This window comes from Podarcis vaucheri (assembly GCF_965113315.1).
Source record: "Podarcis vaucheri genome assembly, chromosome: 1".
NCBI lineage: Eukaryota > Metazoa > Chordata > Lepidosauria > Squamata > Lacertidae > Podarcis > Podarcis vaucheri.
In genome coordinates, this window is record NC_138759.1 from 86,605,688 (window position 1) to 86,630,014 (window position 24,327).

General features: G+C 43.3%; 1 protein-coding gene across 9 annotated transcripts in view; it reads left to right on the forward strand.

Annotated features, from left to right (window-relative positions):
* Positions 1–24,327, forward strand: part of SPTB (spectrin beta, erythrocytic) — a 94,652-nt gene that overhangs the window by 34,319 nt on the left and 36,006 nt on the right. For 7 of the 9 annotated variants that reach the window (XM_082214691.1, XM_082214693.1, XM_082214692.1 and 4 more), the window contains 13 exons: positions 4,232–4,430; positions 8,549–8,700; positions 9,498–9,671; positions 12,272–12,363; positions 13,933–14,013; positions 14,627–14,742; positions 17,122–17,234; positions 18,591–18,778; positions 19,635–19,752; positions 20,579–20,737; positions 20,986–21,288; positions 21,691–21,841; positions 23,447–24,317. In XM_082214691.1, coding sequence (XP_082070817.1) covers positions 4,283–4,430; positions 8,549–8,700; positions 9,498–9,671; positions 12,272–12,363; positions 13,933–14,013; positions 14,627–14,742; positions 17,122–17,234; positions 18,591–18,778; positions 19,635–19,752; positions 20,579–20,737; positions 20,986–21,288; positions 21,691–21,841; positions 23,447–24,317 — 2,666 coding nt within the window. In that variant the 5' untranslated portion in view covers positions 4,232–4,282. Of the gene's footprint in view, positions 1–1,581; positions 1,641–4,228; positions 4,431–8,548; positions 8,701–9,497; positions 9,672–12,271; positions 12,364–13,932; positions 14,014–14,626; positions 14,743–17,121; positions 17,235–18,590; positions 18,779–19,634; positions 19,753–20,578; positions 20,738–20,985; positions 21,289–21,690; positions 21,842–23,446; positions 24,318–24,327 lie in introns of all 9 variants that reach the window. The other 2 variants (XM_082214695.1, XM_082214694.1) reach the window with 1 other exon arrangement.

The following is a 24,327-nucleotide window of genomic DNA, read 5'->3' on the forward strand; positions in this document are numbered from 1 at the left end:
CTAGACATTTAAAGTAGGAGACCAATGATTTCTAAGTGAGTGTGATAATTCACACTCACTGAAACAAAGGAAGATTCCCAAGTGCATTGTGATATGCCTCTGCTAGATTATGCCAGTGCGATTTCAACGTAAACTTGTGTGTCAGGGGTGAGGAACCTATTACCTTCAATCTGTTGTTGGGCTCCAATGCCCCAGCCAGCACAGAGATGTTGAGAGCCATATGTCCCTAACCTCTGGAATATGGGCCATGGAGTATGTCTGTGCATGTGCATGTACCGATGAATATGTGCATATATAGACTAGACAAATAGAAGCTGTAGAGAGCAACCATGGGATGTTCGAACCAGAGTGGGAGATGTGAGAGAACAAGGTGGTTATCCACAGTGCAGCTGTGAGCAGACTTTGAGAAATATTGTCCCAGAGGAAGAGGTAAATATGAAAATAAAGACAAGCATTATTTGTGGAGTCTCCCACCCTTACATGTTCCCACTGTTTGCTGGGAATCTGGCTAGTAAACAGATAAAATGGGGGAGAACATCCTCTCATAGGTTAGCTGAAAGATAACTTTTTCTTCAGTCTGATACATTGGGGATGTGGGTCTTGTCTGGTAAATATTGAAGAACGCTAACACACCAGCAGAACTTTTGAGTCTTTTGGCCATACTCTCAGCAATCATGGATCACATGAGCACTTACTAAATTGTGTGAGACATTAAATCCTTATTAGCAGCTTAAACATAGCCTCTTAGCCATAATTTCACATTTAGGTTTGCTGGGCCAATTTCTCCACTTAAGAAGATCCGATCAATTAAATGTGTGTTACTTGTGTTCTGCAAAGCCCCTGGCTTGAAGCATCATGCAGAAAAAAGATACAGTTAAGAGAAAGTGAAACACACTTTAAGTCTCACTGAAATAAAAAATAAGAAAACACTGTGCTTAGATCATGCTGATTTCAGTGGATTGTATTAGTTGGGATTGTAAAGAACTATGAGTTGAACTTGGATAGAAATTACCGTATTTTTTGTACCATAACACTCACTTTTTTCCTCCTAAAAAGTAAGGGGAAATTTCTGTGCGTGTTATGGAGGGAATGCCTACGGGTGGCATGCTTATGGATTTTCCTCCTCTAAAAACTATGTGCGTGTTATGGTCGGGTGCGTGTTATAGAGCGAAAAATACGGTAATTAGCCACATTAGTTTAGTTTTCTTAAATTTTTCCATCACTTACCATGACCAAAGGAAATTCCAAAGAAACTGAGCAGAAAAAGTGGAAAAAATGAATTCTGATAAACGAGAGCCAGTGTGGTGTAGTGGTTAAGAGCGGTAGTCTCGTAATCTGGGGAACCGGGTTCGCGTCTCCGCTCCTCCACATGCAGCTGCTGGGTGACCTTAGGCTAGTCACACTTTTTGAAGTCTCTCAGCCCCACTCACCTCACAGAGTGTTTGTTGTGGGGGAGGAAGGGAAAGGAGATTGTTAGCTGCTTTGAGACTCCTTAAAGGGAGTGAAAGGCGGGATATCAAATCCAAACTCTTCTTCTTCTAACAGTATATAATGCAGTTTCTGTGCCCTATCTTCCCTCAGTTTATCACAGGTGTTACAAGAAACAGTAGTGCCAAGGGAGAGAAGCAAATCTTCAATAACAACTAGCTGTGCTGCTATTTAGTGGCATGTTTTGGTTTGGTTTGGTTTTGAAATCCTAAAAGAGCATATTTGGTCCAGGACTGCAATCTTTACAAATGTTTCAGGAAAGAGGAAGTTTTGAGTATGTCCATTCTCCTGTAGAAGGCCTTGTATAGATTGTAATGCTATAAGGACAGTTTATTTGTAACACTGTAGACAGTTGGGGATGCAGAGATTTCTTGAGCTGCCCTGCTTTCAATGTCAGCAGCTATAAATTAGGGATTTAAAGGCTCAAAAAATTGCATCCCCTCTCCAAAATTTTCAGTTTGATTTGGCAATGCATAATCAGAAGCATCTAGTCCACCTTGACGGATTAGAGCTACCAGAGCAGGTGTTTTGGTTTCATTCTTTCAGACAATTGGAGATGGTTTTGTTTTTATTTTTTTGGAGGGGGAATGTAGTGCCAACACCCTGAAAGGAAATGCTGATCTGATTCCTGGAGAAAAAGTGGTAGGAATCCAATTTGGAATTGAGTGAGCATAACTGTTTCCTGTTTTTGAACATGCCTTTTTTATGCAACATATTTTAGCGTATTGTGGCATCTCTACTCCATGTATTTCTGGATTAAACTGATTTTTAAGATCCTTTCTGGACTGGTTTTATGCCTGGTTTTGGAATAGAAACTGTATTGATTGCATTAGTGCATAAGTAGCCAAGGCAATGCCTTCAAAGTGTTGTTATACTATAACTCCCATAATCCCTGACCATGTTGGCTGGGGCAGATGGGAGTTGCAGCCCAACAACAACTTGAGAACATCCGGATGGCTCCCCCTGTGTTAGTGGGTAACCTATATCAGTAAATGGACATAATGAGTGTGACCTTGTTGATTGTCCTGGGCCTCTCACATAACTTTCAGTGCAATTTACTATGGTATCTTTCTGGGTACTTTGTGGTGGTAAGATTAGGGAATATAGTCTTGCAGTGGTTCTGATCATTGTGGAGGATTGATCCTAGAAGGTGGTGCTGGGAGATTATAGACTTTCTAGCCTTTGGCATTCAGGGTGCCACAAGTTTTCATCTTGTCCCCATTGCTTTTTAATATCTGTATGCAATTACTGAGAATGGTCATCCAGAAGTTTAGGCTGAAGTGTCACCATACACTGATGAAATTCAGCTCTACCTCTCAATATAAGCAACAAACCTGAGGAATTAATGTGGGTGAACAAATTTAGTGCAGATAAGACAGAGGTGCTGTTGACTCAGTGCAGATAAGACAGAGGCTCTGTTCCTCTGCGTGACTATAGTCAAATCTGTTTGGGACGTGGTTATCCTTCCTTGTGTCCTTACCCCTTCCTTCCTGGATTTGCTGGTTGTAGCTTTTTTTCCTGTTGCTTCATGGTGAATGGAACAAAGTTTTCTCCATTCACTTGTAAGGAGCAGGGAAAGGGGGCTGAAGCAGGAAAATCCCTTTAGCGGGAAAGCAATCCCTACCCTTGCATACAATAAGATATGGCAGATTGTATAGGGTGAAAATCAAGTTTTAAATTTTGCCTAGGATTGCAAAAGAGCTTGCACTTGTGTGCATTATCTGAGCTTTTCTTTCTGCTCTTTTAGAAGGTTGAAGAAGGCAGTCAGGATTCATGTTATGTCTTCCCTCCCAAAAAAGGACAGAAAATGTGGATTGTCAGAGAGAGAGAGGACCAGTCCTTCTAGCCCCTTTCTGTGTTCTTCCCAGTGTGAATTCATTTCCCCCTTTTGGAGAATATAGTGTCCACAACTCCATTTCTGTGTCATGCCAAGCCCACTAGTAGCCCACCCACCCTGTTCCAGAAACAGGAGTTCCATTTTAGGCATGCGCACAGGCATTTGTTTACCTGTCCATTGCCATTTTTTTTAAAAAACAACAACAATGAACTATAAGTTTTCTAGTATAACAGACTTGCACAAAACAGTAGGTTAAAAAATAAGAAAGTGTGTGTTGTGCCTAGATGCACAAACAGTCCATCAATGGAAGTAGAGAGAATAGTCCCCACCCACATTGAAAGAACCAACACAATGTGCTTCAGTATGTCCACAGTTGGGTAACATGAAAAACATGTTAGATTCCCCACCCCACCCCCGGAAAATCTCAATTAAAGTTGGGAGGATGGTGAACAACGCCAGCACAGGCTGCCACTTGAATGAGGACAGTTTTGTGTGGACAACGTGAAAAATATACACACATGGGATGCAAGGATTCCACTTCAAAGTAAATCCTGAGACTAGCAGAATGTTTTTATGAAAGCTCCACACAAAGGCAGGCTGTGCTATGCGAAATGCAATCTTCCTGTAAGTTATATCCCCACCTACTGGGCACAGTTAACTCTGATGCATTCAAATACCCTGCTGGTGGCTGCTGCAATATTTCATAACGTGCAGAAGCGGGGAGTTAGAAAAATATGTAAACGGCAATTGTGGCTTGCAGCTTCCTTTAATTATCTTGAGGTGTCTTGTTTTGCTTTTAGATATGTGTGTGTGTGTGTGTGTGTGTGTGTGTGTGTTTTGGTGGCAGTGGGAGACTGAGAACATGTTTTCCTGGGAGAGGTAACACTTTGCTTTGCTTCCCTTCAGGGGCCTTTTCATGCTAACTAAAACAAGAACAGCAGCCAAACGCCCAGAACTATGACATCAGCCACTGATTTTGATCACTTGGAGATTCAGCAGCAGTACAGTCGGATCAACGCTCGCTGGGACGCATCTGACGATGAGCTGGACAATGACAACAGTTCTGCCAGGCTGTTCGAGAGATCTCGGATCAAAGCTCTGGCAGGTACACACGGCATAGCCTCATGGAGACATTTCTTTATATGCTGATCCCTAACTTTTCTCTCCTCACTGAGTAGTAGCACACGTTGGTAGGATCTGTTTTTGCTGCTATCCCTTCATTCTTCAAAGAGCCCTCTTAAGAGCTCTGCACAACCTGCAGGCCGCCAGCTCAATTACCAAGCACCAGTTCTTGATGGCTTCTCTGTTTTTGTAGTCCCAGGCAGGCAGGCAGGAAAAAACAAGAGCTTTCTTAAGACTCTAGCAGCCTAATGTATGTGGCTGGTAGGTTGCATTTGGCTTGGGTTGGTCAGGTTGTCTGGGATTGCCTTAGAGCCTAATATTATGTTAGGTGGTGCTTATATTATTCTTCACCATAGGCTAGTGTCAGAGCATCTTGGAGGCTTTAATGTAGTTTTGCAGATAAATACTGAGGCCATATATCACCTGCTGTGCCCATCTGCCCCTCTCTCATCCATCATTCCCTTTTGCTACCATCATATCAAGGACAGTCTCTCAAAGAGAAGGGGAGAGAGCTCACACACTTAAGTAGCTATATAGCAGGCTGCTGTTTCCCCCCAGCTGGGGAAATGCTGTATGGCTACAAGACCCTGCAAGCACATACTCACATACACACATGCACTTGGAAGGAAAACAAGAGACAAGGTGTATGCAGCAAACATATTGCTGTATTGTGTTTCCTTTGTGGCCAATAATCAGGTGCAGAGAGGTCTGAGTAGGCAGGTGGCAGTGGGAAAGGTGGACAGACAAGGGGATTTGTCAAGTCAGGCACCCACTAAAAGCTTTGTTTTGCAACTAGAAAGCCAGTGCTTGCAGAACAAGACTGTTAAGTGTTTTTAACAGGCTTCTTTGCACTTGGGAGAAAGAGAGATGGCATATACATTACCTACTGAACCGCATAACTTTGGGCACAACACAGCTGTGTAGAATGAATGAAAAGCTGAGTGTAGACAGATGAAAGTGGTAGGAATTTATGTTTAAGCCAAGGAAAGGCCTTCCAGTTCACTGAGAGAGGAGGCAGAAATAGTGGGAGATTCTATTTGTGAATCTACAGGGGTTCTTTATTTAAAGGGATATTGCTGTATATTACAGGCCAGATTTCAAGGGCAGAAGAGTGGCCACCTAACTTGGTAGCCTTCTGGATGAAAGCAAGAAACTCTCCCCATGTCATTCATATATCTGGCCTGAAATCTCTAATTTTTAGCAGAAAAAAACATTTTTCAGCCTTGATACAAAATGCTAATTTCAAACCAATACAAATCTAAACAAGCTTCAGACTTGTTTAATTATTGCAGCTTCTGGCCTAAGATCTTTAAGGTTTGTAGATCTTGGAAGTGGCAATGAAGCTTTAACAAATGATCCTCAGAACAGCTCACATTTGCAGTGTAGAAACACGGCTCAAGAATTCCATATGATGAACCACCTGCTGTATCTTCATTTGAATTGTTCAGTTAATAACTGGGGTGCAGGATGATAGTTCCCAGCCTGCGTTTTAATGCTTTATGTGCAGCCTCGGTCCTCTAATGAAGGCTTGAATCTGACATGTGCCTCAAGTCACAAGACTCTTTAACAAAATCTGAATTAGCTGAACAATAAACTGAGATCATATTGTCTAAATATTACTCACTCCCCAGTTCACTTTTGTATTTGAACCCATCAGTTTGGCTAAATAGAATTTTAAGCCCTTGGGAGCCTGGAGCTCATCCAATTAAGTCGGGTGGGTGGGAGGAAGAATCTAATGCAATTAGAGGGGTCCCAAGTCAAATGCACTTTCTCCCTGCAGGGGAAACGTGCAATAAACAGGCAGTAATGTTTCTTAGCACAATATATTGGGGAATAGGGGAAGTGAATTCTGCGTTGGAGGATTCTGGGGGAAATGGGAGAACGAAGCAATGATAGTTTACTGCAGGTACGCTCCTCAAGAATTTGGAATTGCCTGCAAGCTTCCTGTTGACAATACACCATGTGGCAAACCCAGTTGCCTGGGTCCTAAGAAGCAAGTTTTCTTTAAGCATGCCTTCTGTGTGGCTTCACAGCAAGTTCAAATGACGTGGGTTAATTATTTCTGAACCTACATTGGGTGCATCCGGATGGCCTGTTTTATTGAAAATTTATCCTGATTTCTTCTTATGGAGATTAGACAATGTTGGCTATCTAATGAACGACCATTCCAATTTGTTTGCAGGGAGGTTAGATGATGTGTCAAACCATTATTCTGCACTTTCCAGTATATTTCCCCATCACTTTCCTTAGCACAACCTCCCCACCCTGTCCCCCATCTTTTACGGAAGTGAGTTTGTTGCACAAGACCTCCCAATCAACTGCAATTTTACAATCTGAATTTGCCAGTATGTGATTGGATCCAACCAGAATATAGTGACCGCCTGGAAGTGACCATGATGTACCATGACTGTGAGGACAAAAGAGTGGTGAAAGGGATGGATTTTTCTTTGAGTGGCAGGCAGGTGTGCCTTGTGTTTGTCAGAATGCTTGAAGGCCAAGGAAGTGCCTGAGGGCTTATCCACACTCACCTTTCCTCCACTGTTTCTAGGCATGGTCCATGATTTAAAACATTGTGTCCAAGCACACACACACCCCTTTTCTTTTTTCTCTGGCGTTTTCTCTGCAAAAACCTGCTATTTAAAGTTCAAAAAGAGCAGGAAAGAGCAAGGCAAAAGGTACCGGTAAGTGTGGATATGCCCTGCGTATTACTGTGCCCCAAAGCACAGTTTGTCCCTTCTTCAGATGGGTTCAAACAGTACACTGCTGTTATCAGTGATTCTGGTAACTGCCATAGCTATTTTAGTCACTCTGACACATAACTTGAGACTTACGTTTTGGAAATTCCGGTCTTGGATTCCTGACACATCGCAAGCCCTGTACCCAGTAGCTAGCTTTTGAAAAGCTGCCTGATTTTAAAATGGGAGTGCACCTTAGCTTCTTTCTCCTCCATGGCTGGTTCTTGCCTTCCATTCCTCGCTTTACACAAAGGAGGGGGAGGCAGAGTGAGAGGAAAGGCTAGGATAGTTTAAATTAAATTACAGTGATGATGTAATTAGATGAGTTGTGTATTATTCATTTAGTTTTCTGGTCCTGGGAAATGCAATTAGCATCAGAGTAAGTGTCAAATTGTGGACATGCTGCACCTAATAAAAAGTTCTCAGAACAAATTCAGACTCTCTCTTTAATTGATCTGAGTAACTGAGCTTCAAGAAGTCTATAAAGGTATAATAGTCAAGAAGCCAAGTTCAGGAACATATCTTAAACAGCTTTTGTTCTTACTGCAGTGTCTTTTTAAGCTTCAAAGATCTTTCGTGTGAAGGGCAGGAGGCAAAAAATACTGTACTACTGATCAAGCAAGGACCAAAGTTCAATATCCTAATACTGAAATCCTAATATTCATATCAGGGCTGGCCAATCCAGAGCTTCATACTGCCTGAAAGTCACATTTGCCAGTTTTTCAGAGCCTTGTTCTCTACTGTGCCTTAAGGTGGTTCTGATTCGTCAGCACATGCAGTCTTGATTCACTCAGCCTCAGCCAATGTGATTCCCAGTTCAAGGCTTTATGGCCCTGTGACACAGTGGACCCTTGAGGGTCACATGCACCACACAAATTAAATGGAAATGCACACAACTGCTGTCACAGAGTAGACTCCAGTGTGGGCAAACCCCCAGGGCAGCCATACTGCTTTGTTTCCAATAAGTGCATGTCCAGTAGCTGCCTGCTGAAATGTTGTAATTCCAGAATGGTATTCTGGAGAGTAGTGGTAGTTGGGCTTTGGAACCTGAGTGCTAGAGAATAATAGTTAGAGGTACAAGGAACTGTGCAGGGCACTAAATTCTGACCTTTACAAAGCTCCTGTCTGGCTTTGGGGATCTTACCAAATACTGTCCAAACATTTAAACTTTCCCTGGATGCTATAAGGCCTAGAAGCTGACTAGTTTTAAAACAAAAACAAATCATTGAGATTTTCAGAATACAAAATTTCCCACCGCATACCAGAATTTGCACCTGTGCAGCAGTTTTACAGAATTCATGTGGGTGTGCATTTTTATTATGAGTGTTTGAGTTCAGTGACTAAGATAGTCTTCTCTTGCTTTCAGATGAGCGGGAAGCCGTGCAGAAGAAAACCTTCACCAAATGGGTGAATTCCCACCTGGCACGTGTGACCTGTCGCATTTCTGATCTCTACATGGACCTCAGAGATGGAAGGATGTTAATCAAACTGCTGGAGGTTCTTTCTGGAGAGCTGCTGGTAGAATTCTCTCTTACTTTCGCTCTTCTATGGAACTAACAGTGCATAAGATACATGAATTCTTGCCCTAAGGAAAATAATCATGCTCTTCCTAAGTATACTTCTCAGATTACAAAATTATTTTTCTGCATAGAAAACAAGGTGCAAATTGTGTGTAGAGCATCAGGAGTAATGATTGTGGATACAGGTTTTTCACAGCATATATTGGTACCGGGAAGCCATTTTGTGTTTCCGATTTTGGAATTAGTTTAACCTATAAAGTTACTCTAATGCAGGCTGTTTTTCAACAGCCATCCCTTGCATGCTGTCCTTCATCTTCTCCTTTCAGCACATGGCACATTGTAATCTAGATGAGATAAGATGACCATTGAAGAACAAGATAAATGGAAGATTGTGCTTTGGTGTTGTGGACTGGGTCTCACAAAAGTGAGCTTTGTTCTGGTTCCATGGTTGTATGATATCAGATATCATATACACATACTATGTTTTGCATTTTTTGCTTTTGAGAACAGAAAGTAGGCTGCACGTTTAAGTAGGTGAGAAGAATTAGTAGGCAACTTTGTAATAAGTAGCTGAAATGTATGTATGTTCTGCGTATTTGGAAACCTTCCATTTGTCATTATTTTAGCAAAGGTTTAGAGTCTGTGCTATTGAGGAGATCCCCTTTTGCTATTGCAAGAATTAGAATTTGTTTCTTAAAAGAGAGTAGATGCAATGTGGGTGTTCTCCCCTGAGGGAATTGGGTGATGGCCGAACACTCTTAGAAGTCTAAATACCACCTTTTCTTCACTTCATAGCCCAAACCCACCAAGGGGCGCATGCGGATCCACTGCCTGGAGAATGTGGACAAGGCCCTGCAGTTTCTCAAGGAGCAACGGGTACACCTGGAGAACATGGGCTCTCACGACATTGTTGATGGCAATCACCGTCTGGTGCTGGGCCTTATCTGGACAATCATCCTGCGCTTCCAGGTGAGTGCTAGGCCAGATCCCCACAAAAAGACAAAGAGGAGGTTATCAGTAGGATATCATGTTCTGACAGCAGCAATAAACTAGGGTTTATACCTGTTGGCAGATTACTATTTGGGGTTTTCATATCCACACTCTTGCTTGTCTAGGGTTGCAATATTTCAGAAAGTGAAAATCTGGATGGAAAGGTTTTTTTAGTTTTGCCCAAAGTTGATGAATTTTTTCAATAAAATAAATAAAATAAATGATGTTTCTGAGCTATTTTTAAGGGAAATCGGCAAAAACAACACTGCTGACATTGGTTGCCATACGTTCGGATTTCCCCGGACTGTATTCTAGGAATGTCCAGGAAATTCCAGACATATGCCAACCCTATGTTTGTCATATGCTGAGAAGTAATTCTTCCAGGCTGGAGCAAGTTGCCAGCTTAGAGTTTTTATAGAATGGATGAAGCCATGTCTTTTATTGTATGTTAATAAATGTTGCTCCGTTGAATTGTAGCCATTAGCATTCTTTGACTTTTCACGCCGCTAAAGGACATAAAGAAAGCAGAGAAAGAAACAGGGAGATCTTGGGAAAGTCTGCTGTGAGGCTTGGAGGAAGGAAGAGCAAGCATACTCCTGAACTCTTGAGCTCCCAAAGCATGAAATTTCTCTCTCTCTTTCTTATAAAAGCAGCATCCCCATCACTGTCAAAAGCCCTGTTTATGGTTTCCCCAAGCTCCACTGGAAGGTTTCAGTGCAACTCTCAATGACAATTTCTTCAAGGATGAAATGTTGCTTCCATAGTATTGTAACTTCTGCTGCATCGACCATTGTGCCAGAGATAAGGCTGTCCCATAATCTGAGTATGTGTGCTAGAATTGCTCTCAGGTGTCATTTTAGGCTGGATCATGTCTATTTGTTCTGGGGCTTGTGCAAACAAGTTACACATACAACTGCTGCTGTGGGCAGCAGCTAATCCCTTTTTGGTTGTACTAATCTGACCCATTGTGATATGAAAGGATGCTGGTGGTTTTCAAAGCAGTTCAAGTGTAAGCCTTTTTGGAGCAAGACTGTGCCTTTCTGCACTGTCCAGCACAAAAGCCGACATGCGGCAGTTTATACTTAGCAATGTTAATAACACCCTAGCTGAGAATCCATCTTTTTTTTTTAAAGCTGCAAATAAGATGTCAGGAGAAGAATGAAATGTTTGGTATGTTTGCAACTCGTTCAGTGCAAACCTATGCATGTTTACTCAGAAGTAAGTCTCACTGTGTTCATTGGGGCTACATAGGATTGCAGCCTGAATCACTGGGAGACCAGTGACTGAAGGTAGGGTGGGTTTTTTCTTCTTCTTTAGGTGTATTACCAGAAATAGGCGCCCTGAAATAGGTGCCTGTCTTACAGTTTTACATTGTATTATAACATTCATATTGGATTTTCAACTTTACGTTATAAATAATTTTGAGAATTTAACTTTAGTTTGCGGTGGTGGATAATCTAACCACCCTTATGTGATGTGTTAGATGTGCAGAAACAGCCAGATCCTGAACTTCCCCTTGCCATCCTGTCAGACATGGTCCCTTGGAGTCTTTTTAGCGGGAAGTGATCTCTAAATGGGCAGCAGTAGACAGCATGGCGGTTAGATCCTTATGAATAAGGGTAGGGTCTAGATCAGTGTCTTAGTGACAGAAGGGCCAAAGCTGGGCTTGGATTCAGAGGTTGACTAATAATTTTGGAAACGACATCAGAAATGTTTTGCCAAGAAGCTCGTCACACTCCCACCCTAAATGTATAAAGCTCCCTCTCTTTTTGCGGTCCCACCAATATTGGGATGAAGTAGCAAAGGTGATGCGAGAGAGCTTGACCAGAGTCCAGTGCCAGCAGAGCACTACCTTCAGTATTGCCTCCTGGACTTTGGCCAAAGTGGTCTTTATAGGAGGCTTTGCCCATATTTTACTCCAGGGGTCTTTATATAGTGTTGTGCCTAGGTTGTATTCTCATGCCTAGCGCAATCCATCTGCATTTCCCATCTTGCAGTCAATCAGCAGTTTATAAATAAAAGAAACCGAACCATCTGAGTACGAAGCAGAATGTTCAAAAACCGTGGTGAAGCACAGACTAGTCACTTCCTTGAAAAACCTTTTAAGGAATGTCCTAATCTCTAATGACTTAAGCCAGGAGTGTTTAACACCCTGAAACTTGTCATGTAAGACATTCCTTGTATAGGGCTCCCTCTAGTCATTAAATCTCTAATTTTGTACAACCCTGTTTACTTCCACCCCTGATATGGAGCATATGTATCTTGAAAGCGGAAAGCAGGGTGGTCAAGAAAAGGTAATAAGGGGGAGTCCCTGGAACAAATAATAGTGTTCAAGGTGGAGTGGAAATGGTGCTGTGCAAAGTACACTTTGGAATGGCAATATTGTTCAATAGAAGAGGCATCATAATCCATTTACTGTGCAAATTCAGCAGATTCCCCCTTCCCCATGTTGTAATGATGTGAAAGGACTGTTACCTTTGCTAAGTTGTGTGTGCTAAGAACCTGAGATGCACATACTAATACACAAAGCATCTGTGGTGATAGGCCTTTAGAGTGGAATATTTTTTATTTCAATTTAGATCCAGGACATCATTGTTCAGACTCAAGAAGGCCGGGAAACCCGTTCCGCGAAGGATGCATTGTTGCTCTGGTGTCAAATGAAAACTGCTGGGTATGATGACTGCTAATCTTTCCAACTCAGTGAATGCACTGTAACCAGTTGACTTAAGCCTGCAGAACCAGCTAGGGAAACCTGGATGGGATCATGATGTTGGGCCATGTTCCTACTCAGTTCTTACCAATGATATAACTAAATCTCTCCATCAAAGTATACCACAAAGGACAGAGATCTTTCAGGGCTGTGTCATAAGGTTGTTTTAAAATGGGACATGTGACTGTTTTTATAATTATCCTCATAATATTCTCCTTTGTGCCACAACGGCCCCGTTCTCTGTAAAGAATCCAAGCACAGTTTCCCTCCCCTCCACCACCATTACCCTGGTATCTTTCGCTTTTCATGAAGGCTTAGGCCTGGTAATTGATTCCTTATATTTTTGAAGGAATCTCTTTTGGATTGTCCTATGTTTGGGACAAGTTGAAAATATTTAAAGTGTCTTCCAACATTGCACTTTGGTGGGTGTACAAATTCTCGCAGTGGAGGGGAGCAAGAATCCCAGGCAGGGCATCTCTGGGGGCCTGTTCTTCCAGCTCTGTCTGTAATGTAGCCACTGCATTTGGTGACGTCTTGTTTCAAGTGCCATGAACTGAGTCATTTATGGGTAGACTGATAATGCATGGAGAACTCTCTATAGGGCTTTTTTATTTATCACTTTATGTGCTTGAAAATCTACTTCAGGAGGGTGCAAAAAGCCCAAGCATCCCATGATATGTTGACCTTGACATGACTGTCTCAGTGCAGATGAAACTAGGAACCAGAACATTTCTGTTTTCACAGTGAGGAGAATCAATTGCAGAAGTAGCCCCTCTTCATTATTATATTGTTTTAAAATGGGAAATCTGCTTCCAGTATGATTAATGGAGCATATATATTTGTGCATTTTTGGAGTGCATAGAAGGAAATAGCTAGAAAGGATGGAAACAGCCTGTGGGCCACAGTCAGCATTCCCCCAACCTTCAGATATTCTGAGCTACAACTCCCGTTATCCCTAGCTGTGTTGGTTGGGGCTAAAAAGCAAGTAGAAGGCACCAGGTTAAGGAAGGCTGAGCTTGTCCATCCCATGGAATGCTAATTGGTCTTTGCTGGTCTTAGAGCAGAATTCAGGAGCTACCAACATGGTGCCTTCCAGAAGTTGTTGGACTACAACTCCCATCATACCTGACCATTGGCCATGCTAACTGGTGCTGATGGGAACTGGAGTCCAGCAACATCCGAAGGTAACCATGTTGGCTACCCCAAACCTGGATGATCAGAATTGTCCATCCAGACCAAACATCCTTCTTTTTATGGAGCAGCACCTGCACTTTGAAATGCAAACTGTGCCTGTTAGCATTTCCCACATCTGCCTTTTAATTAAAAGTTAATTCTGGTGTTTTCCAAAGTACAAGCTGTGGCTCGAAAATGTAACTTGTGCCAATCGAATTGTGCATTGGTTGTTTTCTCTTTTAGAGAAAAGCTTTTCCTCATATAAAATAATGTCTGTAATTGGATTACCGTTTTGTAAACTCTTGGACTGAATTATAAATCCTTTTGTCTTCCCTGCTATTTCCCTTTGTAATGCAGCTATCCCCATGTTAATGTCACCAATTTTACATCCAGCTGGAAGGATGGCTTGGCATTCAATGCCCTTATTCACAAGCACAGGTAAGGACTGGGGACAAGCCCTTCAGAGAGCTTAAGTGCAGTGGGTTGATGGACACCTGAATGTTTTGCTGGTGTGTCTGAGCTAGCCTAGTAATGATGAGTGTATGTGCACACATTTGGCCTCATCTTTGCTCTATGAACTCTGCCTCCTTTCCTCCACTAGTCTGCTATAAGTCTCAGTTATCATTCTTGCTATTTAGAGGTGAGTGGCATTTCTTATGTGTCCAAAACGTCATGATCCATGAACACAAAAGAACGAGGCCAATGAGGACTGAGCATGCCCAGCAGTCGTGGAATGCTGAAAGAGACTTGCATTCAACCAACTTTTTACTCAGAGTAGACCCATTGAAATGAAAAGTCCTAGGTTATTTGTGGCCATGAATTCCCATGGGTCTATTCTGAATAAAAGTTAGTTGAATATAACTCTGAATGTTGGGGAGGAGGGAGATATTGTGTGTGAGGAGGAACAGAATGGAGTATCTCACTGACAGAGATGCCGAAGCATTTTGTTGCAGGCCTCACTGGTAAACTTAGCTTTCACTTCCTTTTGCATGGTCAAGTTGGCCTACCATACTGTGTGCTTTAACTTTCCCACTGTCCTCTTAATTTTTAGGCCTGACTTGATTGACTTTGAAAAGCTGAAGCACTCGAATGCCAGGCACAACTTGGAGCATGCTTTCATTGTGGCGGAACGGCAACTTGGCATCACCCAGCTTCTTGACCCAGAAGGTGAGTTTGTTTGGCTCTGTGCCTGCCCTTTTTAAATTGAGAATTGAGCTGACGAGGCAGATGAGAATTATACAGAAGAAGTGTCCGTAAGTGCTGAGGAAATGGTGGTTCACCTGAGGAAGCCTCTGAATTGGCTGCAGAATGTCTGACTATAGAATATCATGAAGTTATGTATACATAAAGGTGAATGCAAAGCTCTGAGGGTTTTTTGCAGCAGTAGGCTCTCTCACAGCACAATCCACCAGAAGGCTTTTCTGTTGCTGCTTTGCTCTGAAATGAAAGGGAGTTACAGGGAGAGCTCAGTCAGCAGAGCATGGGACTCCTCATCTCAGTGTCATAGTTCAAGTCCCATGTTGGTCCAAAGACTCCTGCCTTGCAGAGGAGTGGACTAAACAACCCTCGCGGTCCCTCCCAACTCCATGATTCCTTGATTCTAAATCTTTCTGTATTCTTGTGCATGCATTTTTTAATCAGAGCCTTTGATGCTGTATTTTTAGTCTGCTGTTCCTGAGCATGGGTTTTATTATGATGTGTTATGTGTGTTTTGTTGTTCAGGTTGTTTTCCTCCTTTCCTATATTTTTATTTATGAGCCACATTCAGTCTGAACCGAAAGGAAAGCTATAAAGTCCAAAATTTAAGCCCTGCACATAGACACAAATCAGCCATGCTGCATGCAGTATGAAAAAGTTCTTGGTGGAAGTCATTCCTCCAGTTGTGCTCCATGAATGTTTTTCTGTAAAGCCAGCATAGCTAATGGTTAGGAGTGATGGGAGTTGTAGTCCCAACAGCAGAGAGGACCACAGATTCCTCCTGGTTTGACAGCTGTGGAGTGCATTAAAAAAAAAAAACATCCCCTTAGCACTAGTCACAACTTTGGCGGTTTAGGCCTTGGTCGGAATCCTATAGTCTTCATCCAATTGGGCGGTGGTGAAGTGGTTCTCTGCAGCGGCTATAACAGGATACCCCATTAGAGGGGTCTGGAGGGAAGTCTCTGTCCAAAGAGCCAGTTGCATAGGGCCAGTGGGCCATAGAGCTTCCCTCGGCGTTGGGGGGGCCATCCACGTAAACCTGCGTTTTGCAATGGATCCACCCCCGAATAGACCCTGTAATGCTTCAGTTCCCCAGTGTGGGGGTTGAGAGGGATACACGCCCAATGCCTATGCCAAGGCGTCTGAATTCAATAAAGTTCCATCCATATTAAATCCCAGACCGTTGTTGTGTCCATTCATTTTCTCTCCTTAGCAGTTAGGCGTGCCGGATGGGGGGACTCTGCGGCTGGGCACGCAATGTAAAATTCTTTCACAATAAGTTTCTCCTACAAGGATGGGCAGTGTTTTTGTTGTTGTTGTGTGTGTGTTTTTAAAAAAATACTTTGTAATAAAGAATTGGGGAAAATGTCCCCCCTGTGTAGCCAGGAGATGGGTGGGTGGGTGGGAAGGGGAAGAAGCGAAGATCTTCCTGGGACTGGTCCAGACGGTCTATCAAGTGACAGAAGTGGAGTGGGAGCAATGAAGCTGAGTGTCAGCTCAGTTGCAATCTGAGTAGGCTGTGGAGTTCTCTTGCTGTGAAGAGCGAGGTGTGTGTATCTGAGTGTGCTGTGTTGCTTTCAAGGGGTGGGGGGTGACAGTGCACACCAGCTCAGCTCCATCCACTTGCTGTGTGTTGGGCTGTAATGACATGGCAGATACTACAGTGATTCTCAGGTATTGGTCATCACCTGAATGCACAGGAGGCACAGGATCGGGTTGCTCTCACTTCTTTCTAGAGTTCTCCCAATGCTGGTGGTGCATGAAATCTTTTCCTCCCCCCCTTTTTTTTACACCAGCAACTTCTTGTGGGTGTAGAGAAGGGTGCTAAAAATTGCTTGCAGGGCCTATAGTTCACCATGCCTGGTTAGGTGAGAGGGAGTTTGTGCCCAGCAGTAAGTCAGCTAATTAATTACCAAGCAGGGCTTTCTTGAAGTCAGAATGCAGTGGTGCTGAACCCCATGATCCAGTTTAGATGACACACTTACCCCTAGAAATTGTGGGAAGTGTTCCTGCTCCTCAGTAAGTTGTCGTACTGTTAGAAGGCACATACCTCTTTCCTTTCGACATATCGCATATCTTCCCCATGGAATTCAGTACAGTTGAGGTTGTAATTGTTTTGCTTTTGTTTGTTTATTAGAGAGTCAGGGCTGCTACATGCATTATTCCATTTAGGAAAACAAGTTATTATGCCTCTATCTTTCCTCCCACACATTCCATTGTTTTCTTATCTGAGGTTGGCTGGGCGGTGAGGTGTCTCGTTCTGCTACATTGTGGTGTTCTGCTACAAATTGGAAACCAAAGCTCTTGGGCACAGTGTAGAGCTCTCTTGACATTCTGTTTTCTATTCAGATGTCTTCACGGAGAACCCGGATGAGAAATCTATCATCACCTACGTAGTTGCTTTCTACCACTACTTCTCCAAGATGAAGGTGCTTGCTGTGGAGGGGAAGAGAGTTGGAAAGGTAAGGGCATGGTCACATAATACCACCGTACAGCAGGCAAGTCCCCTTTCCGCCCACAGAAAACAGTTTCTTTACTACTTCCCTACTAAGCCATAATCACTGATAAGCAACAAAGGCCAGTAATTTGCTGCAATGGCAGCCCTGCCGCCTCTCAACCTCCTCTTCTGCTAGGCTGGCTTTCTTTACATATAGTCTAGTCCATTTAATAGCTCTTCTTTGCAGCTATTCTAGTTTGAACTTGTTATTACTGAATACGAACAATATTGTATTATTGTTTATTTGACATAGCCATCCCTTTCCACAAAAATGTCTCTAAACTACTTAAAAATCCATTAAATACATAAAAGCATTACAATAATTTAAAAATCATAAAGAAGGCTGATCGCCGAAGAATTGATGCTTTTGAATTATGGTGCTGGAGGAGACTCTTGAGAGTCCCATGGACTGCAAGAAGATCAAACCTATCCATTCTTAAGAAAATCAGCCCTGAGTGCTCACTGGAAGGACAGATCGTGAAGCTGAGGCTCCAATACTTTGGCCACCTCATGAGAAGAGAAGACTCCCTGGAAAAGACCCTGATGTTGGGAAAGATGGAGGGCCCAAGGAGAAGGGGACAACAGAGGACGAGATGGTTGGATAGTTGGATAGTGTTCTCGAAACTACCAACATGAGTTTGACCAAACTGCAGGAGGCAGTGGAAGACAGGAGTGCCTGCCGTGCTCTGGTCCATGGGGTCACGAAGAGTCGGACATGACTAAATGACTAAACAACAACAACAATTTAAAAACAAATGTATAAAGAATACCCCATTCCCCTTTACTCTTTGATTCCCAGAATGCAGCTGATTCACTGAGAACTGAGGTAGCCCCTATCATCATATATAGACCCACCTTGGTTCTGTTAGTATCTTGGTTAGGCCCTAACTGCCAGAGGTTGTGGAAACTTCTGACAGAAAATTAACTGTGAGGGGTGAGAGACTCTCTGTTAACTACCAGGGAGTGGCTTTTCCCATATGCCTTGCCCCGCCCTCAAACCCCAGGAGCCTTCATAAGGGAGTAGTATGGTTATTAAGAAGTTTGTGTGTGATAACTCAGTTTTAGTTCCTCTGCCTTAACATTTGGTGGCATCTTGCTATTCTCACACTTCCTTTTACAGCTGGACAGGTGGTTCTTGTTAATCTTCCCTGACAGGCCTGAGACTTCCAGCCTGCCATGCAGCCCAGAATTTCTAACGTCAGGCTTGTTGACAGTGCAGAAGATTTCCATATGCAGGATCTGTAGGTTGACAACGGGCTTGACATATTTCCTCGAGCAGCAGGTGCCAGGGGAGCAACACTTTGTTTATTCCTTTCCTCAGGTAATGGACCACGCGATGGAGACTGAGAAAATGATCGATAGGTACAGTGGACTGGCTTCAGACCTGCTGACGTGGATAGAACAGACCATTACCATTCTCAACAGCCGCAAGTTTGCTAATTCTCTGGCAGGCGTGCAGCAGCAGCTCCAGTCCTTCAGTACATACCGCACAGTGGAAAAACCGCCCAAGTAAGCACCTGTCAACTGGAAGGAGGATGCCCCCCCCCCTGCTTTTTGCTGATGTTTACCATTCCCCCCCCCCAGTAGCTTAAACTGTGCCCATCTGCATTGTGACTCATTTGGTTGTGATCCGAGGCTTTCTGTGCAGATTGGGACATCGTGATGATGATAATGATACTGTAACAAATAACAGTGAGGAGCCAAGCTGAAGGGGAACAAGGCAGTTGATGTACCCTGAATTGCATTTTGTTACGATGCCAAAATAAAATGCAGTTTCAGTGGGTTCTTTTGGTGCAGTTCTGCTGCCTTCCTTCTTCTTTCAAACTGGAGGAATTTGGCAAATGTTGCTTTGTGAATGCCTAGCGATCCCCTGACCTTGAGTTTCAAAGAGAGGAAAAGGAAAAATGACCCCCCCTTCTATAACTGTTAACCAAGGGTTTCTAAACATAAAGATGACAACTTGATGGTAGCTTGAAAAAGATACCACGTAGTGCTGGTGTTATGTTTTAGAGGCTACAATCCCAAAGATGCTATTGCATATGTGTAGGTTTGAATCAACCCCAAATAGCTATAAGGTGTTTGTGTTCCAGTTTTTTAAAAGAACTTTTGTCACTATCATTCTTTTTAATTTGTTTTTATTTATTATTTATCTGCATGCAAATTGCAATAACTGCCCTAAACGCTGATAAGTTAGACTTCTGGATAGATGATTAGTTTATTTCACTGCTTTTTGCCATTAAGCTTCTATGGCCTGAGCTCAGAACACACTGTATTTCAGCGACGCTAATAGACATTGCTTGTGTTGCTCATTGTGTCTTCTTCACCTAAAAGTATGTTTTCTCATTTTTGCTGTGTTCTTGGGCAGGTTTCAGGAGAAGGGGAACCTGGAAGTCTTGCTGTTTACCATCCAGTCAAGAATGCGAGCCAATAATCAGAAAGTGTATACGCCTCACGAAGGAAAATTAGTGTCTGACATCAACAGGGTACCTAATGCAGTCCCTTAAAATGGTTAACAGAAATGTGATATATTGAGAATTTCAGTGTTAGGACTTTTCTTCTAGAATTTTAAAAAATTCTTGTTTAATTAATTTAGCTGGTTGGGAAAGGCCCTTAGGTTAGTAACAGGGCACATAATTTGCACTCATAACATCCATGGTTCAATCCCTGCTACTGCATCGTAAAAAAAATGATACAGCAAGATTAGAGAGGTGATCAGCAGCTAATGTGGAAACCAAGGAGGAAGCTACAGGGACAGCTGGATGTGACCCCACACCACAAGCTGAATATGTTTCCCATCAAGTACCTTAGATCTGCTTTGTACAATACTTTTCCTATTCATTCTAGCAACACTGAATAAATGCTCACATGGACAATCACATGGACAATTTTCACATATATAGTCTGCAGCACTTTCCATGAGTGTCGTGGGGTTTTGGGGGTTGGGGAGTTTTGCTGGGACCATAGGAGTTGTTACCAACTAGTATCTGTTATTGTTCAGTTCGCCACACTGTGTGTGTGTGTGTGTGTTCACATGAGCAGGTGCCTGGAAAAAACAGGGCTACTTGCATATACAAGAAAAGTGTTGTGAGAACAATCCCTTAGAGAAAAATACAAGGAGGAACAATAGCTCTTTATCTGGCCAAGCAACATTTTGCTGATGTGAGGTTGGTTAGCGCAGCCCGTATAAGAATGGAATGCTTTGTAGAATGTGCCACGCGGCATTACATAGGAATTGCTGTGGCTTCTTGATTGTATATTCTGTACCTGCATACTGAATTCTCGTTCTCCTGTGTGCACACATTTGCACAGGCCTGGGAGAAGCTGGAGAAGGCGGAGCATGAACGGGAGCTGGCGCTGAGAAACGAGCTTATTAGGCAGGAGAAGCTGGAGCAGCTCGCCCGGCGCTTTGATCGCAAGGCAGCAATGCGGGAGACGTGGCTTAATGAGAACCAGCGCCTTGTTGCACAGGTAATGTGTGGCTTCAGGGATTGTGCTGGCTCCAGTCTCTGATCTGCCTGGTGGCATCAGAAACAGCAGGGGATGTTGGGGGGACACAAGCACTCTGTTGGCACCAGCTTAAAATGGTACCCAGGTCCCTTCTGGGGAATTTGGCACATGCCCCCCCTTCCCCATCACCCTCTGCTCTATAGCATGCACAAGAAAAGGCAACGTGCCACCACACAGTTGCTAACCAAAGGCGAATTTAATTTGGGCAGGATAACTTTGGAAATGACTTGCCAGCTGTGGAGGCAGCAAAGAAGAAGCATGAAGCCATTGAAACCGATACAGCAGCCTACAAGGAACGGGTCCAGGCCATAGAGGAGGTGGCCAAGGAACTGGAGATGGAGAATTACCACGACATCAAGCGCATCAATGCTCGCAAGGACAACATCCTGCGGCTCTGGGAGTACCTGCTGGAGTTGCTGCAGGCCCGGCGGCGGCGGCTGGAGATGAACCTTAAGCTGCAGCAGCTGTTCCAAGACATGCTGCACAGTATTGACTGGATAGATGAGATGAAAGTAAGGAAGGGCTTGGGTGGAATACTGCAGGTTGATAGAAAGAAGCCAGCAAATTGAGGTGGAGGCTCATCCTGTGCTCCCATTGCCTGCCATTTCCCCAAGACAGATCATCTTCCCAAGTGACTCCCCCCTGCACACACACACCTCCGGGTTCAAAATGCAGCATTATAAACCCTAGGGAGGCAAGCTGTGTGTGGTAATTTGGAATGAAGAAATGGCAGGCAGGAAAAGGATTAAGCTTTATTTCTGCTACTTTTCTGCTCAGAATCAATTCATTCTGAAGCTGCTTTTCTCAAAATAACAATCGCCATCAGGCTGCACTACATGTGGCTGTACATAATGTGTAGCCTGCCCCTAGCAGAGGCAGAGAAAAAGGTACATTCTTCCTTTGTGCTTCTGCAGGCTAAACTCCTGTCTCCTGAATTTGGGAAGCACCTGTTGGAAGTGGAATACCTTCTTCAGAAGCATAAACTGATGGAGGCGGACATGGTCATCCAGGCTGAGAAGGTTCGTGATGTCAGTGCAGCTGCCCTTAGATTTGCCAACGGAGATGGTAGGTGTTTGTTTTCCAAGAAGAATTTCATGACTTCCATGAGTGAGTGAGTGAGTGAGTGAATGATGAATGATAATTTCTGAGTTGAGAAGCCCTAAGTATAAAAGGGGAAGGAGTGAGGGGAGACCATGTGTATCCTTGCCTCTTCCTTTTAAAAAATAGTTTAAGGAAAATGCCTCTGTCCTCTTAGAATCATAGAGTTGGAAGGGCTTGTCTTGTCCAACCCCCTGCAATGCGGGAGTCTTTTGCCCAACGTGGGGCTCAAACCAGCGACCCTGAGATTATGAGTCTCATACTCTGCCGGTGCAGCTATCCCAGCCATCTCCTGTTCCACCTTAAATTGACTGAATTCATAGTAAAACGGGTCCAAGGTGCACAAATTAATTCATAAATAGGGCCTTTAAGTTCAGCTAGAATCTATAGCACTTGTTGCCTTGAAAACTGCTGGGTCCTGGGGTTTCAGGCGGCTACCTCTTGGGCCTAGCTGATGCGATAGTAGAAAGAAGGATTGGGAGGTGGAGTCTGGCTGATATTGGAGGCTTTTCCAGATAATGATTTTCAGTGCAAGAATTGCACAGTTGTTGCTCATTTGTTGTACTGCGTCCCATTGTCTTCCCTCAAAAGATGTGCTTCTCTGTAGGGAATATTACATTTACTCAGGATGTGAATGTCAATGTATTGTGTGTGGCAGAAATGCAATTCTCACCTCTACTGGTTGAAATGTAGCCATCCTTTAGAATTCTAACTTTTCCCAATTTTGCAAGGCAGTTCTTCAGCCAAGTACTTTGTAAAAAAAGGGTGTTTTTTTTAAAAAAATGCATGCACTAGGGCAAAACGTGCACAAAAATGCATTTATTGGTGAAAATAACATACAAAAATGCATTTTATTAGGGAACATGGCTTTGTAAATATGTGCACAATAAGCAAATATGTTATATGTTAGGAGAAATTCGCACTAAAATGCTGATGAGTTTTCCACAAAGTGTTTGGAAATTTGTAGAACTGAACTTAGAAGGGAAAAAATGAAAAACTGAGAGAAACCAAAACTGATAAATTCATCTGTCTCTGTTTGTTGAGTGCCATTAATGAAAAATGACATAGTTCCTACACTCTAGGTCTATGTGCCATTTTTTAAAAGTCCACTTTAAACTATTTAGAGTCTGTCCACTGTGCATCTAAAGCTTGCAAGCACTCATGTAACCTTTTAAAATAAATTTCAGTAGCAAATTCCATCGGAGCCACTTTCTCCACTCAGACCTGTACTCCACCATTTCAAGCAACAGTTCCATTTTCTGTTTCCTTTTAATTTTTGGGATGGTGTCCATTGTCCTTCTGAAGCTCTGCAAAGCACATATCTCTGCTTTTGCTTTTTTGTCAGAATCAATGAACAAATTGAAAGCACAACTATAGCTATCCCCCCATAGCTGTCTGTTTTCATGTCACAGCTACTTAACCACCTGTTAGGTGGGCTGGTCCCTAGCATTTTTTAAAAAAACCACCTGAAAGTGCCTTATAGATGTTGTGCCTTTTCCCTTTCTGACTTAAAGGAAAATGCATCGTGCATGTCTGCTGATAGTAGCTTTCTGTCCACACATGCTTGTACAGGTTATCGGCCTTGTGACCCAAAGGTGATACAGGATCGGGTGAACCACCTGCAGCTGTGCCATCGAGAGCTGATGGCTTTGGCTGCGGAAAGGAAAGCTCGCCTGGAGCAGTCCAAGCGCCTTTGGAAGTTCTTTTGGGAACTGGATGAAGCTGAGAGCTGGATCAAAGAGAAAGATCAGATCTATTCCTCCCTGGATTATGGGAAAGACCTGACCAGCGTTCTCATCTTGCAGAGGAAACACAAGGCTTTCGAGGATGAGCTGCGCGTTCAGGAAACCCACCTGCAGCACACCATCAAAGAGGGAGAAGCTATGATTGCTCAGAATCATTTTGGTGCACTTAAAATCCGCAGAAGGATTGAGGAAGTGAAAGCCCTCTGGGCCCAGCTGCAGGAACTGGCAGCTTTCCACAAGAAAAACTTGCAGGATGCTGAGAGCTTCTTCCAGTTCCAGGTTGATGCGGATGACTTGATGGCCTGGCTGCAAGATGCCCATCGTCTGGTGTCGAGTGAGGATGTGGGGCATGATGAATATTCTACTCTAGCCCTTGTTAAAAAGCACAGGGACCTTTTAGACGATGTAGCAGACAACAAGAGAGTCATGTACAACCTGAACAGGCAAGCGCAGAACTTCCCCACGGAGTTTCGGGATGATCCAGGATTTGAGAACAGACTGAAGGCCATCCAGGCAATGTACAATGAAGTTGTGTCCCTAGCAGATCTGCGTAGGCAGAAGCTGCAGGATGCCTTGGATCTCTACAAAGTTTTCAGTGAGACAGATGCATGTGAGCTTTGGATGAGTGAGAAGGAGAAGTGGTTGGAACAAATGGAGATTCCTGATACCTTGGAGGACCTGGATGTCGTGCAACACAGGTAAATGTCT